Source organism: Dermacentor albipictus, chromosome 2 (genome assembly GCF_038994185.2).
Source record: "Dermacentor albipictus isolate Rhodes 1998 colony chromosome 2, USDA_Dalb.pri_finalv2, whole genome shotgun sequence".
Classification (NCBI taxonomy): Eukaryota; Metazoa; Arthropoda; class Arachnida; order Ixodida; family Ixodidae; genus Dermacentor; species Dermacentor albipictus.
Window position 1 is genome coordinate 44,133,272 of NC_091822.1, and position 19,167 is coordinate 44,152,438.

Sequence of the window (19,167 nt, forward strand, 5' to 3'; positions counted from 1 at the left end):
TTCATTCATTGCGCGAACGGGCGGTGCATTTGCTTTTATCGCTTCCGCTGCAATTATCTTCGTCTGCTCCTGGTGCACTCCGCACACGTGCACGCCTTCGACCTCTACTGCGCGCTGCAAAGTTTTGTTTCTGTATCGCGCAGTGATCCAGCAAAGCGAACGAAATGAAAGAAAGGTTCCAAGGCGTTCTGCTGGGCTCTGTTTGTCCTTGACGGGCAGGGATGGCGGAGCCGCGTTTTTCTGCTTCCGAGAAACTGAAAGGTAAGTGCGATTTTAGAGCGAAAGTTCTGCTCCTCGAGGTACAACTCCCAAGTTCAATCTCGGCGCGCTTTTTACCTTCAGCCGATGGTGCCGAAGTGTCAAGATGTGACCATTACGTCACGTGATTCGCTGCGGAGAGGCGTCGCCACTGCGCTCGCCCGAGCCTCGCCGCCGTGTACCACGTCAATAGGCGAGGGCTTAACGGCCACTTCACCAGCGCTTGGTCGCAAGTCTCGACATGGATGAACCACGCGCCGGTGAAAGCGCGTCACTTCTTCGGCGCAGGCGCCAGGCTGAGTCTGAGCACCCTGCGGGTATAGCTCGCCGGGTAAAAGCACCGAAGATGAAGCATGCTAAATTAGCGACTGAGACAGATGAAGAGCGAGAATCTCGACTGGAGAAGACACGCAGGTATGACGGAGACAAGCCTTCGATGTGCAGCAAAAGATTAAAAGATGCAAAACCAGGTCTAACCATGCTTAACAGAGCTTTCGCTCGTATAAATAGGTTCAAGCCACGTTTAACCCCAGCCACTTTTTTATTCACTCATTGTGTAGCGAATAAGCGCTGACCTAGTCGAAACGGCTATAAGAGGAAAGGAAGGGTCTTCCGTAGCGGTACATTTGGCTGTGCTGGGCAAATGCATTGAGGCTAAGTATCGACAACCCCACACGAGCCAAGGGAGTGGTACCTAATCTGCTGATGGAAACTGCGCTTCGCTATGTCTCGGCGTCTGCTGTTCCCTTTATCCATGACTCAAAAACCAATAATTTATCTTTCCTGAAGATGAGCAAATGTGTGATGCGCGGACGAGGTTGTTGCGTTAGAAGACATTGTGCTTCCCTGTTCTTGGTTAACCATTGGAAGCCGCCTGAAGCAGAAACCAATCGAAGAAGCACTGCGGAGGGGCAAAACTACTGCACACGCTGTTTATTCCACATTGTCTGCTACGGCACCGGGCGAATTGGCCGTCGCTAAGCAAATCTTTTTTTGTGTGCCGCCAAGAAACAGCATGCTTGTGCATTATTCCTTATCGGATAATCATCTGTGTTGTTCGCGGTTGTTAACTGAGAACTAAGCAGTTAAAGATATTTTGCTGGGAACCGGCAAATTTACCTGCACGGCAAGTCGCGCTGCCACGCATTGCGTGTGAAGGTGCTTACACGTCGGCGCGCAGCGAGCCACGCTCTCCAATGTTCCCGCAAAGTTTTGTGCCCCTTTGCGAAACAGGACCCGTCGTGGTTGCTCAGTGGCTCTGGTGTTGGGCTACTGAGCACGAGGTCGCGGGATCGAATCCTGGCCATGGCGGCCGCATTTTGATGGGGGCAAAAACGCTCGTGTACTTAGATTTAGGGGCACGTTTAAGAACTCCAGGTGGCCGAAATTTCCGGAGTCCTCTAATATGGTGTGCCTCATAATCAGAAAGTGGTTTTGGCACGTAAGGCCCCACAATTTTTTTTTTTGGCGCAACAGGAATTCTCGTGGTGTAGGAAATGCTCAGGCAGTTTACCAGTGGCTTACAACTTTTGAAAGCTAGTCTCTCTCTAATAGGCATTCGGCAGAACAAAGAATACAGGGCGTAAATAAAAGGGCGAAGCAAGTATCCTTTAGTGCCTTATTTACAAGTGAATGAGACATTCATGGATCAACATAGGTAGGCCCTGAGGATGTGATCGGTATCTTCAGACACCCCTTGAGCGCTCTTTTCTGGAAACAAGCGTTTAAATTTGTTCGAGCAGTTATGTTGTGTGTGAGCATATAACTTGTTACATCCATTTTTTTTCAGAGCACAGCCTGAGTGGAGATAACTCCACCTCCCCTGAATTTGTGCCTCGTCTGTGTCTGGTTATGCGAAATGTTGTGTATTCAGCCTTTCAACCAGCCTTGTTTAGTAATACTTTTTGCATAAATATTCACAAAAGTATGCTGTGACAAACGATTTGATTTTGTACGTTTGTCCCATTCAAAACAAAATAAAAAAGAAATACTTTTGCAATTCCCAAAATGTAAGAATCTTTGTTGTGTGCTGATGCGCCTATAGAATGTTGGGGTTGTACTGTAATTATACGAGATACTCACCTCTGTAATGTTGCTTTGTGTATTGAATCTCTTGCTGGTACAGCATTTTCGAATAAAACGCAAATAACGCACATTTCTCTACCTATATTTGTCCTCCCGAAACGCAATAGCCGCGCGCTATGGGGTGCTTGCTCTCTCTATATATAGAACAGAGCAGGCACGTTCCCAGGATTTTTTTTTCGGGGGGGGGGGGGGGCCCACCACCTCCATCATCATCATCATCATCAGCCTGTTTTATGTCCACTCCAGGACGAAGGCCTCTCTCCCTGCGATCTCCAATTACCCCTGTCCTGCGCCAACCGATTCCAACTAGCGCCCACGAACTTCCTAATTTCATCGCTCCACCTAGTGTTTTGTCGTCCTCGATTGCGTTTCCCTTCTCTTGGTACCCATTCTGTAACCCTAATGGTCCAACGGTTATCTAACCAGCGCATTACATGACCTGCCCAGCTACATTTTTTCCTCTTGATGTCAATTAGAATATCGTCTATACCCGTTCCCTCTCTGATCCAAACCGCTCTCTTTCTCTCTCTTAACGCTATGCCTAGCAATCTTCGTTCGATCGCTCTTTGCGCGGTCCTTAACTTGCTCTCAAGTCTCTGCCCCATATGTCAGCACTGGCAAAATGCACTGATTGCACACCTTACTTTTCAATAATAACGGTAAGCTTCCAGTCAGGAGCTGGCAATGTCTGCCGTATGCGATCCAACCTATTTTATTCTTCTGTGAATTTCCTTCTCATGATCAGGGTTCCCTGTGATTAATTGACCTAGGTAAACATACTCCTTCACAGTCTCTAGTGGCCGACTGGCGATCCTGATCTCTTGTTTCTTTGCTCAGCTATTTATCATTATCTTCATCATCTGCATATTAATATTCAGCCCCACTCTTACACTCTCTCTGTTAGGGTCTCCATTCATTTGTTGTAACTCGTCTACATTGTTGTTGAATAGAACAATGTCATCGGCCAACCGAAGGTTGCTGAGATATCTGCCGTCGATCTTTACTCCTAAGCCTTTCCAGTTTAATAGCTTGAATTCTTCTAAGCACGCAGTGAATAGCTTTGGAGAAATTGTGTCTCCCTGTCTGACCCCTTTCTGTATAGGTATCTCCATGCTTTTCTTCTGTAGAATTAAGGTAGCTGTAGAACCTCTGTAGATATTCTTACGCGAAGGACGAGTCAGTAAGACGAGAAACTATTTACAGAATATATTTACAACAACGGTTGCAGCGCTGACCGGTTAGATTCACAGCGCGAGCCCAGTTCGTTCTTCCTCCTCTTTTCTAGAGTGATGGCGCCTATGCGCCTCGTTCAAACAAACAAATACCACACGCATGTAGCAATACTTTCCAAGCTTTTTACGTAAGCGTTCTGTACTCCTTGATTACGTAGTGCCTCTATGATTGCTGGTATCTCTGCTGAATCAAATGCCTTTTCGTAATCAATATAAGCCACACAGAGAGGCTTATTGTAATCTGCTGATTTCGCGATAACCCGATTGATGACATGGATGTGATCCATTGTAAAGTATCTCTTCCTGAAGCCAGCCTGTTCCCTTGGTTGACAAAATCCAGTGTTGCCCTTATTCTATTGGAGATTATTTTGGTAAATATTTTATATAATACTGCGAGCAAGCTAATGGTCCCATAATTTTTCGATTCTTTAACGTCTCCTCTTTTGTGGATTAGTATAATGTCTGCATTCTTCCAGTTTTCTGGGACCCATGCAGTCGATAGACACTTCGTATAAAGATCCGCCAGTTTTCCAAGTATTATGAGTTCTCCATCTTTGATTAAATCAACTGTTATTCCACCTTCTCCTCCCGCTCTTCATCGTTTCATGTCTTGCAGGGCCCTTCTGACCTCATCGCTAGTTATAGGAGAATTTCTGTATCCTGTTCACTACTGTTTATAAGTGAGGTATCGTGACTCCTCTGGGTACTGTATACAGGTCAGCTTAGAATTTTTCCGCTGCTTTTACTATATCTTCAAGATTGCTGATGATATTATCCTTCTTATCTTTTAGTGCATACATCATGGTTTGTCCTATGCCAGGTTTCTTTTTTACTGATTTCAGGCTGCGTTCATTCCTTACGGCTTCTTCAGTCTTTCTCATGTTATAGTTTCGAATATCAGTTATTTTCACCATGTTGATCAGTTTTGACAGTTCCGCGAATTGCTTAACGCTGTGCGGCCGCCAGTCCCATACAACCGCGTAGAGCGCAGGACTCTGCGATTCTAGACGTACTGCGCTCACCGCGAAAGGTTAGAAAAATACCCACATAAGCAGAGCAGAGAAGTGGCTACGTGAGGCGGTTCGACCGATAACTGTAGAAGCGTCATTCAAAACAAGTAATTGTCGTCCACTTCCGGCGGTGTTTTCCCTACTTCCTTCTTAAATAAAAAGATGTTGATCCGTAAATATTCTCATAAACAACGGTTAACTTTTTTATTATTCGCTTTTGCTTGCAGTTTGGTTGTTGCCTTGGCTCTCTCCCTTAGTAGATCGCTTAATTTCTCAACTCCTCGCGATTTTTGTTTCCAGTTGCCAATTTTGCGCGAAAAGTGCTATACAGTTAGCGAAAAAACAGACGAGGTAACGGGCGACAGTCATCTTGCCTATGGGTTTAAGGGTTATTGCAGGTTTTCATGATGGACGCTTTTTCACATTATTTTATTTCCCACCTTATCTAACCCATATTACGTGTATATGGTTCCGGGCATCTGCCAGCGTCGCGGCGAGCCGTAACTCAACAAAATTATGAAGCAAAGGGATAAGTTGAACGCAATTGGCGTTTTCTCCGGTCGCAACTCGTTCCGTGAGAGTACAGACCAGCTGAGTAACAGCCGCATCCCTCTCCTGGTCCCAGGATCAGCCTAAACAAAGATGGTTGAACTAACAAAAGCAACAGCTATGCGCGTGATGGTTGAATAGATGGTGACAACTGAACGCATCTCGTGTTAATCGCGCGGGTGCGGAATCTATGAGAAAGCTGTCCTTCACATTACAAGAGATGCCGATAACTACCGCCATCTAAAAGGAGTGAAAAAGGCCGCATAATGCTGACCGATGAACAGCTGCCAAGTCTCAACATTGATCTGGCGGCGCTTTAGGAATGTGTGAGGAATGGTGGCGTGGGTGGGGAGGGGGGGGGGGTATGCCACTTGATTTCGGGGGGGGGGGGGCGGGCCCCCCCGGGCCCCCCCTTGGGTACGTGCCTGGAACAGAGTAGGGTAAGTATCTAAGAAGCATTGTTGGTGCTGCTGGCACTTAGTTAATACTTGAACAATCATACACTCAAAAGCAAATTGCTACTGCAAGAAAGTAGAGGCTGAAAATGACAGCTGTTAGAACAAGACAGACTGCAACAGCGAGCTGCAGCTCGTGTTCGCTTACTCTGGCGCCTGCCAAAAAAGTCGCGGCCTTGTCGAGCGCATAGCGGACGACCAGCGGGATTGTGCCTCCCCCCTTGCGCACCAAGAAAAGCGTTGCCAAAGAGGCGCTTTCATTTCGTTTTTTTTTCTCTCAGAAGCATGCACTACGAGGCACTTGGGGATAAAGTGATGCAATTCTAGTTTGCCTGGGGGCATGCCAGCTGACATAGCCGTGGTATGAATTTGGGCTGGTTGGTTCACGACTGCATGTGCTGAACAGCGCAAAGACAGAACACAGCAAGAGTGACAGAAAACACACCAACAGACATGTGATTTTAGTGCCGCCCCTATGACCTTACATACATGGTGTGCATCGGTTGCAGCAACCAAGAAAAAAATAAAGACGTCAAGCTATAGCAAGCTGCACGCCATTAACACATGCCCCTATTTCAGTGTTCCGTCTTCGCACTATTTAGCCGCATGTAAAAGAGCGGTTCCACGCGTTTGACGTTGTTTTGTGTGCACTCTGAACCAGGCAGCACAGCTTGAATGCCTTAAACAATAAGGTATCTCCATACTGTAGCAATATAATGGCGGACTAACCGAGCAGTTCTGAATAAAGAAACATTAGTGAGAACAGAACAGGCGAGAACAAAGAGTGAGTGGCATAGTGAGTGCAACAAATGTTCGCGACAGTAAAATAAGAATTCTGGTAGACTCTATGTCACCAAGACTGTCGATGTTAGTGCGACTGACATAAAAGCAATGTAGGGACACACCATATTGCTGAAAACGCCTTTATAGAGGATCTGCAAGGAGACAGATGACTGCAAAGCGACAGTAGGGTGACGACGTGTGTATAAGGATGATGGCGCGACGACTGTAGGATGACAGTTGTGTGACGATGCCGGCCTACAACAATGGTGGTAGGCCGAGATTTGGATGACTATGCTGGAATGACGATGATTGAATCACCACAACGGCGTCAGGACGACAGAATGGCCGCGAATGCATGAACGACCGTATACAACGACTCTATGATGAAAACTGTACGACAACGATGACATGGAAACGCGACATAATCACGATTCAATGACGACAGGATGGTTGCGATGAAATTATGGCGGGATTACGTCGATGGATTGACGAAGGCGGTAGATGACGATCGCATGATGACAGTGCAATGAGGTTTCTGAAATGATGAGATGGTACGAAGACGGCGGGACCACAATGGTGCACGACGTTAATGACGATGACGCAATGACGAGAGTCGAATGGCAAAGGTGGAATGACGACGATGGAAAGACCGCAACGGCAGCACGTCCATGAGCACAAGCCTGCTGGCCCAAGCTTGTAAACACGTTGGGCCACTGGTTTGCCGCAAGAAGGCTTTGCGGTTAATAAAGACACAGACACACATACACGAACACACACACACACGAACACACGCACACGCGCACACACGCACACAAGCACAAAACAGGTAAATATGCAACTGATCAAGCTTTTTGAAGAACGCACGTTTGGTGTCACTCAAGTACAGTTCATTACCAGATGACAGCTGGAAGGAATACCGTAAAAGAAGGCTTTAATAGCGCGCGCATTGATGTTCATTTCGCCAAAGGGAAAGCCGAATAGCCATTTCTTCCCTGTAGTAATATTTCTATGTACATATGCCCTACGTGGACAGAAACATCAGCGCACCGATGTGTCGAAATGAAACATGGCCGAAACTTGTTGGTTTTTCGCGTTAGCGTGTGACAACGTGCCATACACTTTCATGCGTCAGCACAGCCATTATGCTTACTTTGGTTTCGGTGGTGCGTACATCGGCTCTTATCGTTAACTTGGGCTCATTAGCTCTGTTCCGTCACGCGTTAAATAGATTGGGGGAGATGTATTAGTGGAAGTTGCATCGAATGATGGGATTCATTGGGGCGCCCTGGGCGCAGCCGAATGCGACCCCGAATTCGCGCGTGTTCATCACAGGCACGTTGCAGCGCAGGAACGGGGGCGGGTAGATGGCGTTCTGACTGAACGTGTAGCCTTGGCCGGAGCAGAACATTAAGCAGCCGCTGACGAAGAACAGCTGCTGCGCTGTGTAGCCCAATGAATCTGCCAGCCTTTCGCCACCCAGCTTCACCTCGGACTCTTGGCGCAGCAGCGCCTTGAATGCCAGCTGAGCCTTCTCGAGGCCCGCGTTGTCGGCGAATGCCTCCGAGATGGAGTTGTTTCCCAGGGTCTGACTGCCCGAAGCCTCGTTGATCTGCTGCAGCGATCGCGAACGCAGGGGTTTTTAGGGAAAGTGCAGGGAATGAGTGAACATGCAAATGGTAAAAAAGAAAACCAGGAGGCCGCCTAAGCTTCGCCTTTAAGCGCGGAACGGAAAGCATTCAAAGATCCCTGACTGCTACTCACGCATCTCGACAACTGCAGCTTATGCAACCGTAATGTTTACCCGGAAGCGCTGGTCGCGAACGCTATGCACGAAAGCAAGCTTTCCGTGCTTTTTTCTTTCTTCACCTCCACGTGCCGCTGCCACGGATGCGCGGAGGCGAGCGCCATCTGGCTGGTGTCGCAAGGAACCTAGCGGGGTGCGGCACTTTGTGAATGGTGTCAACACTCGAAAAGGGGCGTGTGCTTGAGTTTCCGCATCACAGAATTACGTGTTCTCGTATATTCAGATTACAATCCGACGCTATCATGTCTGTTGGTTGTATTTAGGTTGAACTTTACAACTTTTTCACGCATTTTACTTTGAGAAATTCAATTAGTTCAGTAACTCCTCTGCGCCATGCGAAGGGCCCGCGTGGTTCGGTATCCGTGGTTCCGAATAACCTTTCGCGCACAAAACGGCCGGCGCCGAGGCCGTACCCCAATATAGTATTTCCTGCAACACTTCATCTTATCGCGTTAAAAAGTGAGCCGAAGGTTTAAGGAAACGCCATTTCACTCAGGTGTTACTCGGTGAACTAAATCACCTGTTTGGCAAGGCAGGCGAGGCGGGTGAGGAACTCCTTGCGCGAGGACGGGCTGTAGAGCGTCAGCGGCTGCACGTGCTGGTCAAGTGTCGAATAGGTAGCGTCGAACGCGTGGGACAGCTCGTGCCCGATGACGCGGCCCAGGCTGCCGAAGTTGATGGCCGGCACATCAGCGTCCATCGCGAACGGCGACTGCGCCGTACGAAGAGCATGCGATACGTTCAAAGTTTCCAAACGAATTTCCACGCCAACTTTCGGTGTTGTCCTCGGAGATAATCGATTAAATTTAACGCGCAAGTTCGGTTGTGGCAAACCGCATGTAGTAGTCAGTCGAAGCCGCACCTCTCACCAGCCAGCAATATTGCTGTGTTGCTAATCACAGTTTCATATGCGAATTTTGTAGCAAACGAGAGAAAATACAGGAAGTCTAAATAGCGGCAATAAGGGAATTACTTTCGTAGAATGTAAACAGTCTTAATAAACAGAGGATATGAAAGAAATAGGGTGCGGCAGGCAACCGAGAACGAACACACGAGTAAAGGTAGAACACTCGCACTTGTTGCCATTGTGTTCGTAGCTGATTTCCTACAAGAGTCATAATGACTGCGCTACTATAGTTTATTTTATTAAGCTATCAGAGACATCAATGACGGTCATGATGCGGTTCAAGAAAGCGTTAGTAAACATTGATGTGGCGAATCGTTTGAGTGTGTGCTACTGTGTTTGCAATGGCTGCCTTGAAATAGCGCTGATGTTCGAGGTTCATTGTTTGATTCACTATCACCAAGTTTCTGCACGCAGTCCATAAGGTTTAGGCCTGGATACTTCGGCAGCACATCTTAGCAGTCAAGTCATCACGACTGCTTGTAGACGAAGGAATGTGCGCATGCGCAGACTCATACTTGAATTCGCATGCTTATTTCACAACATGTTCAGTGTTCATCTGAGTGAGTGTCTACTAACTCATTTCCTTCAACGTGCATCGAAACACTGCATCTGAGGCTTTCAGCATAAAATGTTGGTGGCATGACGTAACCCTGCTGTAGAAAACCCTAAAGCCGTCACAGACAACTGAAAGTTCGTCTGCAATTTTGTGAGAACTGACATATAGGGCTAGAACCAAGCAGGTAGTCATTTATTTTGTTGGGTTTCTGAACTCACAGACACTAATTCGCCTGCAAAACGCCCAAAGCATGGCTCGCTTTCGGAATGCTTGAACTTTTTGAGCGCGAGATTGTACATAATTGTTCGTACATAAATCATTGTACAGAATTATTTGCCAGTTTGTTGGTCAAGAATTGCCCCCTTTCAATGATTTAAGGCTAGTACCAGTTGGTTTTGTAAACGACGGGTCAGGCGGTACGCTCATCAACTTGAAGTTCTCCTCTGATTATTTGCAGTGACTTGCTGGGTTCGTCATCAAAGGTCTTCTGTACCGGTTGGGAAGTTCAGCTGCCGTAAACCTACCCGCTCGTTGGCGATGGCATTTTTTTTCGGCAACTGATTTTATGTGTCAATCTGGGTCGACCCGCTTTATTTATCCTTAATATAAATGATTACCTTTTAAGCACTCGAAAGACAGAAAGCAGTGAGAATAAACTACCTTCAACGTACTTTGCAAACACGCAATTGCCACGGCTTTTGCTGCTTTGGCCAGCAGAAACGTCCAGCAAGATCAGCATTTCATGCGTCCGCCAGCAGAGACCTGCGACCGTATCTTCGGCCTACAAGAGCTTGCGCACACCGCGGACGCGAGCCTTAGCATTCCTGCGACGAGTTGTACCTGTTCTGCATCCCCACGGTCCCGTCGATTCAGAACGAATCTACTATTCCTTTGCAGCGTCCGTCGACAAGAAGGGCAAAAAACTAGTCGCCATGAGAGTGGCGTGTACTTTGAAAGTTAGTAGCTATAAATTCATCGATGTTTCGTTAGTTTTTTTCATATCACGTGATGTTATCATCCTTTCCTCATTGAATAACGTTTTGCTTGTAGAGAAGCCGCTGACTCAATTCTTGCCAGAATTAACAATGTTACCACAATACATCATTCGCGGCGGTTGTTTCTAAAAGAAATACAACATAACCATCTCCTGCAGAACGGCCTCGTCCATGCTCTGGCGTACATTTTACGATTCTTTGACCTTACAAAAAATTAAAGAAGTATGTCATGACAGACGCGAACATGATCTCGCAAGACTGAAATGGAGTCACCTTCGAGATCAAGGTGTTTCCCATTTTAACACTCGCTTAGCTATATTGCATTGCTGCATTACAAGAACTGTTAAGTAATAAACAAATAACTGACATGTTTTCGGAAAGAGGCCGAAATATCGAATGCTTCTTTTTTTCTTTTTAGCAGCGGAAACAGCACCTAACACGTGCTGAAAACTCGTGGAGACGTCATCCGTGACTCGCCTGCAGTATTGTCCCGGAAAGGACGACCACGTTGAAGACCGGCATGTAGTAGGCGTTCACTGTCATGACCGGCAGCAGCATCTCGCTGCGGCGCTTGATCTTCTCCGGGTCGGTGTACATGAGGCGCCGGAGCTTGTGGAAGCGGCGCCGGCGAGCCTCGAGTAGCTGGTCACCGAAGGCGCCCGCGTCCCTCGAGAAGGAAGGCAGGAAGTCGTAGCTCTTGTCGGCGGCACCCGGCTGGAGCATGTGAGTCGTGATTCCGTCTACAATCAAGAGACTCGTCATCCTGTCCTGTGTGTCGACATGCGGGGACATCAGAGAGAGAGGGAGAGAAAATCCTACATAAGTTCGGAGGATTTCTAACGGTGCCAATAGTGTACTATTACACTATTATAACGATTAAATGCGGTAAGTTGATCAATTAGGCATTTATTTTGCAGATGTAAGCCGTCACGGAACGGACAAATGTTGCTGGGGTACTCACCTGAGAATAAACAGGCATTAAGTACTACTAGGCAGCGCGTGTGTTGGCTAGGGCAGCCGAACAATTTCACAACCCCATCGTAAGAATTGCTCTCGCAAACGAAAATGAAGTATAAAATGTCACCACCGTTATACCAGGACCCAGGTTATATTAGTCAGTAAAGGCTCGCGTTTTTTTTTTTTTTGCTGACTCCAACGCTTTCCTTATTGACGTGTTTGCATAGTGGTGGTCTCTTATGAACAAATATTTTCACTGCTTGGCGTTCAACTTTCTCATATCTGTTGATGAGCGGACACCCTATTGTATGCTCCCTCGGATGAAACCCCTCGAATAAGGAGCAGTTATAGCAAGGATATAACTGTTTATCAGTAAAGCTCGAATTCAACGAGACGGTAGTGGAATAGTCATGGGACGTGGCACGCAAGGTACGCATAAGTTGAAATGTAGTTTCCACTTAGTGCCATCTGTGGATACCACGGGTGCCACTTGACTCTATATTTATCGTTGTTTGCAACAGCACATGTCGAATTTTTCCCGATAATACTGCCAGCCTGCGTCTGACGTAAGAAGTATGTGCGGACTTATTTTAGCGTGTAATGTATAATGGCTGAAAACATAGAAGTGTGTGCTTTATACTATACCGACCTTTACTAAATATCTGTGCCACACCTGTCTTTGCCTATTTTTCTCGGATTTTCACACACTTGCTTTGATAGTGTAGGCAAGTGGTAGATGGCGATGCTGAACCTGTAGTCGACCAGTCGCATGCTCGTGTCTGTGGATTTCCTTTGTAGCTTCGCGTTACATTCTGGTGCACGACAATTTTTCCCTTTCACAGATTCTTGTCGAGCCTCGCTAATTCAGTGTCAACCTGCTTCCACTACAGTAAACTAGAAATAGAGTTTTCAACCATTCCAAATGTGCTAATTCATCCAATCTCTTATTGCGGACCTTTGCTGGTGGAGACTGGCTTTGTCTCTGCCTGAGGTGCGGTGGTCACATGGCGGGATCACTTAATACACCGCATGCGATATACAGGCAAGCAGGAATTATAATGGTGTCGGGAAGAGCTGCGAGTTTTCCCAAGAAGTTAGTATTGACAGGCGGGTTGAGTTAAGCTTGGGCCAAAGCCAATAAGCGTGCAGCTCATCGGATTAAGTTCAGCGTGCTGGTCCATGTGGTGCGCTCTCAAGATGGCGCTGCGTGACGTCGTTCGGTCGCGTTCAGTGTCCCCACGTTGCGCATTTGGTCAGCGGCCTCTCGTGTGCGTGTGCGGAAATATAATGACAGGAGCACCTTGTTGTCGTAATGTGTGTGTGTGCGCGTGTGTATGTGTGTTATGGTTTTTCATCTAGGAGAGCGTGATTGCACTATTTGAATTCCGGTGCAACTCACTCACTCTTTCGCCTCGTTGATGGCTTGCATACTTGGCACAACATAAGGTTTTATAAATTATTGCCCATACCATCAAATAAATTACGAATCTTGGTTTCCTAAAAGAACAGCAATTGTGCATGGTTGGTGTGATGCTCTTTTTCATGGGTCGTGACAAGTGCAACGAGTTTCTCTTCCGGGCCCCTTTTAGTTGCGTCATGTGTAAACCATTTAGTCCCGTGGGCAGTGGTAATAGAGAGGTCAAATTCAGTCTTTTGACAGTAAGTACCTATTGCCATTGGCCAGTCGGCGTCGGTGACAGCGTGTCCGACATCATGATTGGCTGACATCATATCTTATCAACAGGTTTTAGCGTAAGAACTTATTGTGAATACGGGCCAATAATCTTTAAGGGATTCCGCACGCTAAGCTAATTAAGTCTAATTTGTTCTCTCAATTCACTTGCTTTTTGACGGATTTAATCTTAAGGCAGCGGATATCGCGATAAGTTGAGTGGCTGGGGAGTGGAACTAGTGAAAACAGAAGTCAGAAGTTCCTGCGTGCGTATCTTATTCGGATGATTCTAACTACCGCAATATTGCGAACTGTTCTTATTCTCTCTCCATTACTCGCTACCTTTACATAACGTGGCACACAAGAGTGCGAGATCCAGGCAGCACAAACTTCGGCGTGGGCGCTAATCGCATCTTGTGCCAACTGCAGGACTGCGAGGAACGGGGAAGCTGCTACGCGGTTTACCGTGAGCTACGAACAGGGCGTTGACCTCGGAAGCTCCATTGCTGGTCGTAGGGAGCCTGGAAACAAGGCTACGAAAGGACCGTGCCAGCCACCAATGTGTCAGAACAGTGAGCGATCCAGGCAGAATAAACTTCGGCGTGGGCCCTAATCGCATCTTCTGCAAATTAGAGGTGAGGTGCATTTGCTTAATTGCTCGCTCTCCGCAATGACTAGTGATAAATCTCCAATCTTGATAAAAGAGCTGCTAAAATATGTGAATGACGCTTTCGCGAATCTGCGACTAGAAACTGCTGATCTGAAGCAAAGCGTAGTGTAAATAAGCGAAGCCTTTTAAGAACTTAGAACTGAACAAGAAATGACAGCACTTATATAAGTGTATGCTGCCTTTAAAAAAAAAGGACCAACTAGAAAGGTCACTTGCTGGCACGATGAATGAACTAACACAGATGAAGCAATATAGCTGAGCAACTAATAATCAAACCGAAGGAATCAAACTCCACAGGTGCCCGCGTGGCATACTTACGTCCACAGTATTAAAATACAGAAAAATTGTGCCCTCAACAGAAAGGACCTTAGGAGAGTAAGTAGTTATTTTTATCCATATAGATACCCACGGGACCATAGGCGTTGCATGCTAACCACCGAATTCATATCTGAAGTCTTTCTTGGCAAATTAAAAATGAAAACTTGAATGTTTTACAAATAGAAAACATAATGTGGTACTATGTGAGGATTTTAATGTTGACGTGGGTGACCATTCAAGCACACAGTATCGGCATCTAAATTAAATTATCGGGCTTTACGTGGCAAAATCGCGATCTGATTATGAGGCTCGCCGTAGTGGGGCATTCCGGAAATTTGGACCTTCTGGGGTTCTTTAACGTGCACCTAGATCTAAGTACACGGGCGTTTTCGCATTTCGTGCGCATATAGATGTGACCGACATGGCCGGAGTTTGATCCTGCTACCTCGTGCTTAGCAGCCCAACACCATAGCCACTAAGCAAGCACGGCGGGAAATATCGGCATCTACTCGCGTGGTATGGTATTGAAAATCCTATCAGAGATCTTATGCGCGTAACGGAAGCTACACCATCCATATTCAATGATATAGTAACAAACATTAATATAGGAAACACTCTTGCGGAATTCTGACAGGTCATGCCATTAACCATTTTCCTACATTCACTAGGGTTGAGGATTGGGCGAGTTGGTATTGCATTCTAGAACTTGTAGAGCGCAACATACAAAGGAAGACACAAGCCTGTTTATCTGGCCGGCTCGGTTTGTTTCTTCTTTTGTATGTTGCGCTGTACCATTTATAGAATTCCTACATTCATTATTATCCCTAGAAATGATGACTGTGCAAGGGTGTCAACCACATGCATTTTATATTTTTCATTCCAATATTGCAGCACGCCAGCATCAAGAAAGATGTAGCTCGAGCAGAAACGTTTACCTATCAACTCCTATACGCCGTGGAGGACGAATGTCATGTTAACAGTAATTAGCCTCAAACAGCCATTGGCTGTGGAAGATGAAACAAAATCCAGGAAACACCTACTACAAAGAACCATGCAATATAAAGAAGAATATATTGGTCTCGCTCATGCGCAAACGATAGAAAGCTGGAGTGCCGCAAGGTTCCGTACTCGGCCTTCTTGACTTTTCCTTATTGGTTGATGATTACCCTTCATATCTCGCGCATCAAAAGGCTGTACTCTATGCCGATGACACTGCATTTCTGTAACGCACCGCTCAATTGAAGCAGCCGCAGTTCTTGCGAACGAGAACCTGAATAAGGCAATGAAGAGGCTTGACAGCAATAAATTAGCGATGAGTACAAACAAAACAAAATTGATAGTTTTCACCTCAAATCGCAAGCTTTCCCTAAATAGCTGCAGTCTCGACCCTAATGGAGTTGCTACAGAAGGTGTCGATGAATAAAATAGAAGCGACACTTGACTCGGTGTTTCATTGGGTGTTCCACATCGACCTCCTATGTAAAAATTTGTCCTTAGGCTGTTTGGAATTAATCAAGGCGCGATGACATTTTAGCAAAGAAGTACTGCGACTAATGTATTGCAGCATTTTTCACTGTTATATAACCTATCGTAGAAAACCATTGGGTCACACTTACCTGTCGCATTACGCAGCTGTAGGAACTTAGAAAAAGAGAGCGCTGAGAATTTTGACTTTTACTCTATCTTCAAAGATTTGAACATTATCCAGTCAATCAAGCTCGTCATTATAAAGTTGCAGCACTAATTCACTACGTAGCATGCACTTACATTTACTTTCCGTCATCGTACTTAGTGTAGCACGAACGTAATTCAAGGCTGGTCATGAACATGAGATTAAAGTTGTCGCAAGACAACAATGTGTGTGGCCGTCATGTGATATGCTTAGCTGGCCCCAAAATCTGAAATGCAATACACCTGTGGAATAAGCATACCAAGAATTTTACAGCCGATTTAAAAAACCACTTATAGCTACAGAATTTCTTTTCTTATTAACGTTAGTCGTCAATGTATATGGCCTGTAAACTATACGTTAACTTGATTAAATTTTACATGTATCTGGGAATATCTATTATATATTTTGCATTCATTAGGCATGTATACACTTCATATTATATGTTTGTGATGCGTGTGTCTTTTCGTTTGTGTTTCGCTTCAGTGTCGTCTAGAATATTTTTATGTAATGGATCTATTACCAGCCGAATTGGCCGAGGGTCCAGATGCAGGATCACAATATTGTTGTACCATATACTTTTGTCAATAAAGGGATTTCAGTTCAATTCATTCCATCCACACTAATCAATCCTTACATTTCGTCTGTCACACTGCATCAGTTTAGATGAGACCCACTGTGGTGGCTGTGTGGTTACAACATTACCATGCTCAGCACGAGCTCACAGGTTCGGTTCAGTGTCAGCGGACTGCATTCTAATGGGGCCAGATTCGAAGTACGCTGTTGCCGCTCTCTGGCGTTAACTCGATCACTCAATTACATCGTCAGTTGACCAGCTGTAGCGCAAGAGCCGGGCCGCACCACATTCGCCTTTGAAGTGTTGGCGTCCATCCACGCGAGGCTTTGGAAGGAGCGCACGGAGGCGTTGCGGATGTGCTCGGTGAGCGCGGCAGCCTGCTTCACCATGTCCATACGCCCGATGGCCCTGAGAAGCAAGTGGCCCATGGCAGCCGGTGCCAGCTGCAGCATCGCGGAAACGCAGATCTTGGCGCTCAGCATGGGAGAGTCCCGGAGGTGTAACTTCTTGGAACAGTCGGACAGCGTTGCGGAGAAGGCGTACGCCTCGTTCATGGCAACCTTGTAGGAAAGAAGATAATTTTTTTTTGACATTGCATGGCCTTGCATTAGAATGGTTTATCTGAAATATATCTGCTTCATCGAGAGCATCATTCAATTCACTTAATTCTAAACGCGAAATTAAAGCTTTCATAATCGTCGCGGAGTCAAATTTCGTCTAGCCCATCTTGTGACTTGTGGCTCACGACATTCGCCTAGTGGCCCACGATGACACCGCGATCCGCTGGTGTTGTGCTTTATAACATACTTCATCGAAAGTAAACGAGAAGAAAGGGGGTTAAGTGAGGGTCCCGATTTTATTAGTCATATCGTAAGAAGCCAACAAACACGCGAAATGCGAAGGTTGTGGGTTCGGTTCCCACCTGCGGCAAGTTGTTTTTTCATCCACTTTAATTTCCATTATTTCTTCGTTTCTTTATTTCATTTAGAAAGCACAATTTCCCCTATGTTGTCCTTGGTGTCAATGTTTGTTGGTTTCTTATGATATTTCATCGAAAAGTAGCACTTTCGGTTCATTTAGATTTGAGAGCAGGGATGCAGTATGAGGAATTCGAAGCTAAAATGAAAGCACCCGATTACCAAGCACTACCAAGTATTGAGGCCTTGTGGGGCTTGAGAGCCCATTAAGATCAAAGACTGCATGGTGGAATGACACAATGTGAAATTAGCGGAACTCAACTTTCGAGTATGGGCGCCGCAATAATAGAGCTCAATATACCGGCAGTTTTTTTTTTCGCATTTAAGGTACCATAGGCATGGGCACCGCCATATTTGATGAAGGTGACAGCACCTTCCAGTGAGCGCATCCTGAGTTGCGTTTGTTGACTCGTTTGCAAGTGCCATGGTGGCAGCCGGCACGGCGCTTACAGCCGCTATTTCGCTCACCACTGTAAGCAGTGAGTGGGCAGATGACAAAAGACTTTGGCTAAAGCTGCCACGATAGTCGATGTGTATCTTTCATTTATGTATTCTGCCTTCGCTGCAGTCTTAATATCGTGCGAGTTTACCGCCTGAAGGCGATGAATGCAGCTTGCCTGATGTTTGCTTTAACATTGGAATTCCCTTTATATTGTGGTCTTTACAGTGATATATTTCTAGGGTTGTTACAGCCGTGCGCCGGCTGTCGTGTTTGACTGTATATGGGACAACTTCGTTCGGCAATGAATTGCTTTTTTTTGCACAGAAAATGCCTGTTTGCGACCTTCTCCGACTGTGATAGGTTCCAACCGAGTAAATGTTGTCGCGAGCGCTGATCACATAACTTGTCGAACGGTTTTATGAGGACTTAAAGCACGGCTTAAAATGTACTCGCGTACGGGTGGACAAAATGTTGTAAGCGGCCGAGGATTCGGTCACCTCCTTTTTTCATACCCGGCTCACAAAGAAAGCTCGCTGTGCCCGCTTATTATTCTACATTTGACTTCTATGCATTGCAAAGTAAGGTTTCTCGAGTAGGTCAATCGCGCTTGCACGGGAAGGACATGTCGCTGACTTCCGTATTTGTGGAAGTTTGAAACTTCGTAATTTCTTGTGCCAGTGGTGGCGGTAACGCTGTATTGTTGCAGTTCGTGTTACCTTGGAGTTCCTACCGGCAATCGGATGCCGGTGATCGCAGACAGTTAGCTGTCTAGCGCTGGCGGTAAAGCTTGTCGTGCTCGTTCGTTGAAAAGTGTGCATCACGAATAATCGTAAACATGGGCAGCCCTTGTGTAGCAGAGGCGGCCGAAGCTTGCATACAGCCTCATCCAGCACACTCAAGTCTCTGTCACAGTTCTTACAGCTTACGATAGAACACGCCTTGCCTCTGCTCCTACACATTTAAAATAAATAGTACTAAGTAACTCGTGTCGCTTCAGCGGAGCCTTGCTGGTGCGGCTGCCAGCTTACTTAAGGGCCAATTAAGCTAAGAAAGCCTGCTTGCTTTCAATTGAGAAGGCCTTCGTGTTTTTAGGCACTTAGCTAGATTGATAGCAGACACGGAGTTTTCCTCCTGGCGTCTTCTGTTCTCCAGATGCATAAAGAGAAGCACAAGAAGGGACGGCCTGGCTGTGCCATTTCTAATTTTGATATGCTTTGTTGCACGGCTAATATGCTTCACGCCAATGCATTT

The 19,167-nt window shown here is 46.2% G+C and overlaps 1 protein-coding gene across 1 annotated transcript in view; it reads right to left on the reverse strand.

Moving 5' to 3' along the window:
* Positions 1–7,286: 7,286 nt before the first annotated feature.
* The window catches only part of LOC135912798 (endothelin-converting enzyme 2-like), a 36,795-nt gene continuing 24,914 nt past the window's right edge, over positions 7,287–19,167 (reverse strand). Inside the window, exons 5-8 of the mRNA XM_065445346.2 lie at positions 16,782–17,057; positions 11,112–11,402; positions 8,697–8,888; positions 7,287–7,984 (exon numbers count right to left, since the gene is read on the reverse strand). Coding sequence (XP_065301418.2) covers positions 7,616–7,984; positions 8,697–8,888; positions 11,112–11,402; positions 16,782–17,057 — 1,128 coding nt within the window. The 3' untranslated portion in view covers positions 7,287–7,615. The remainder of the gene's footprint in view (positions 7,985–8,696; positions 8,889–11,111; positions 11,403–16,781; positions 17,058–19,167) is intronic.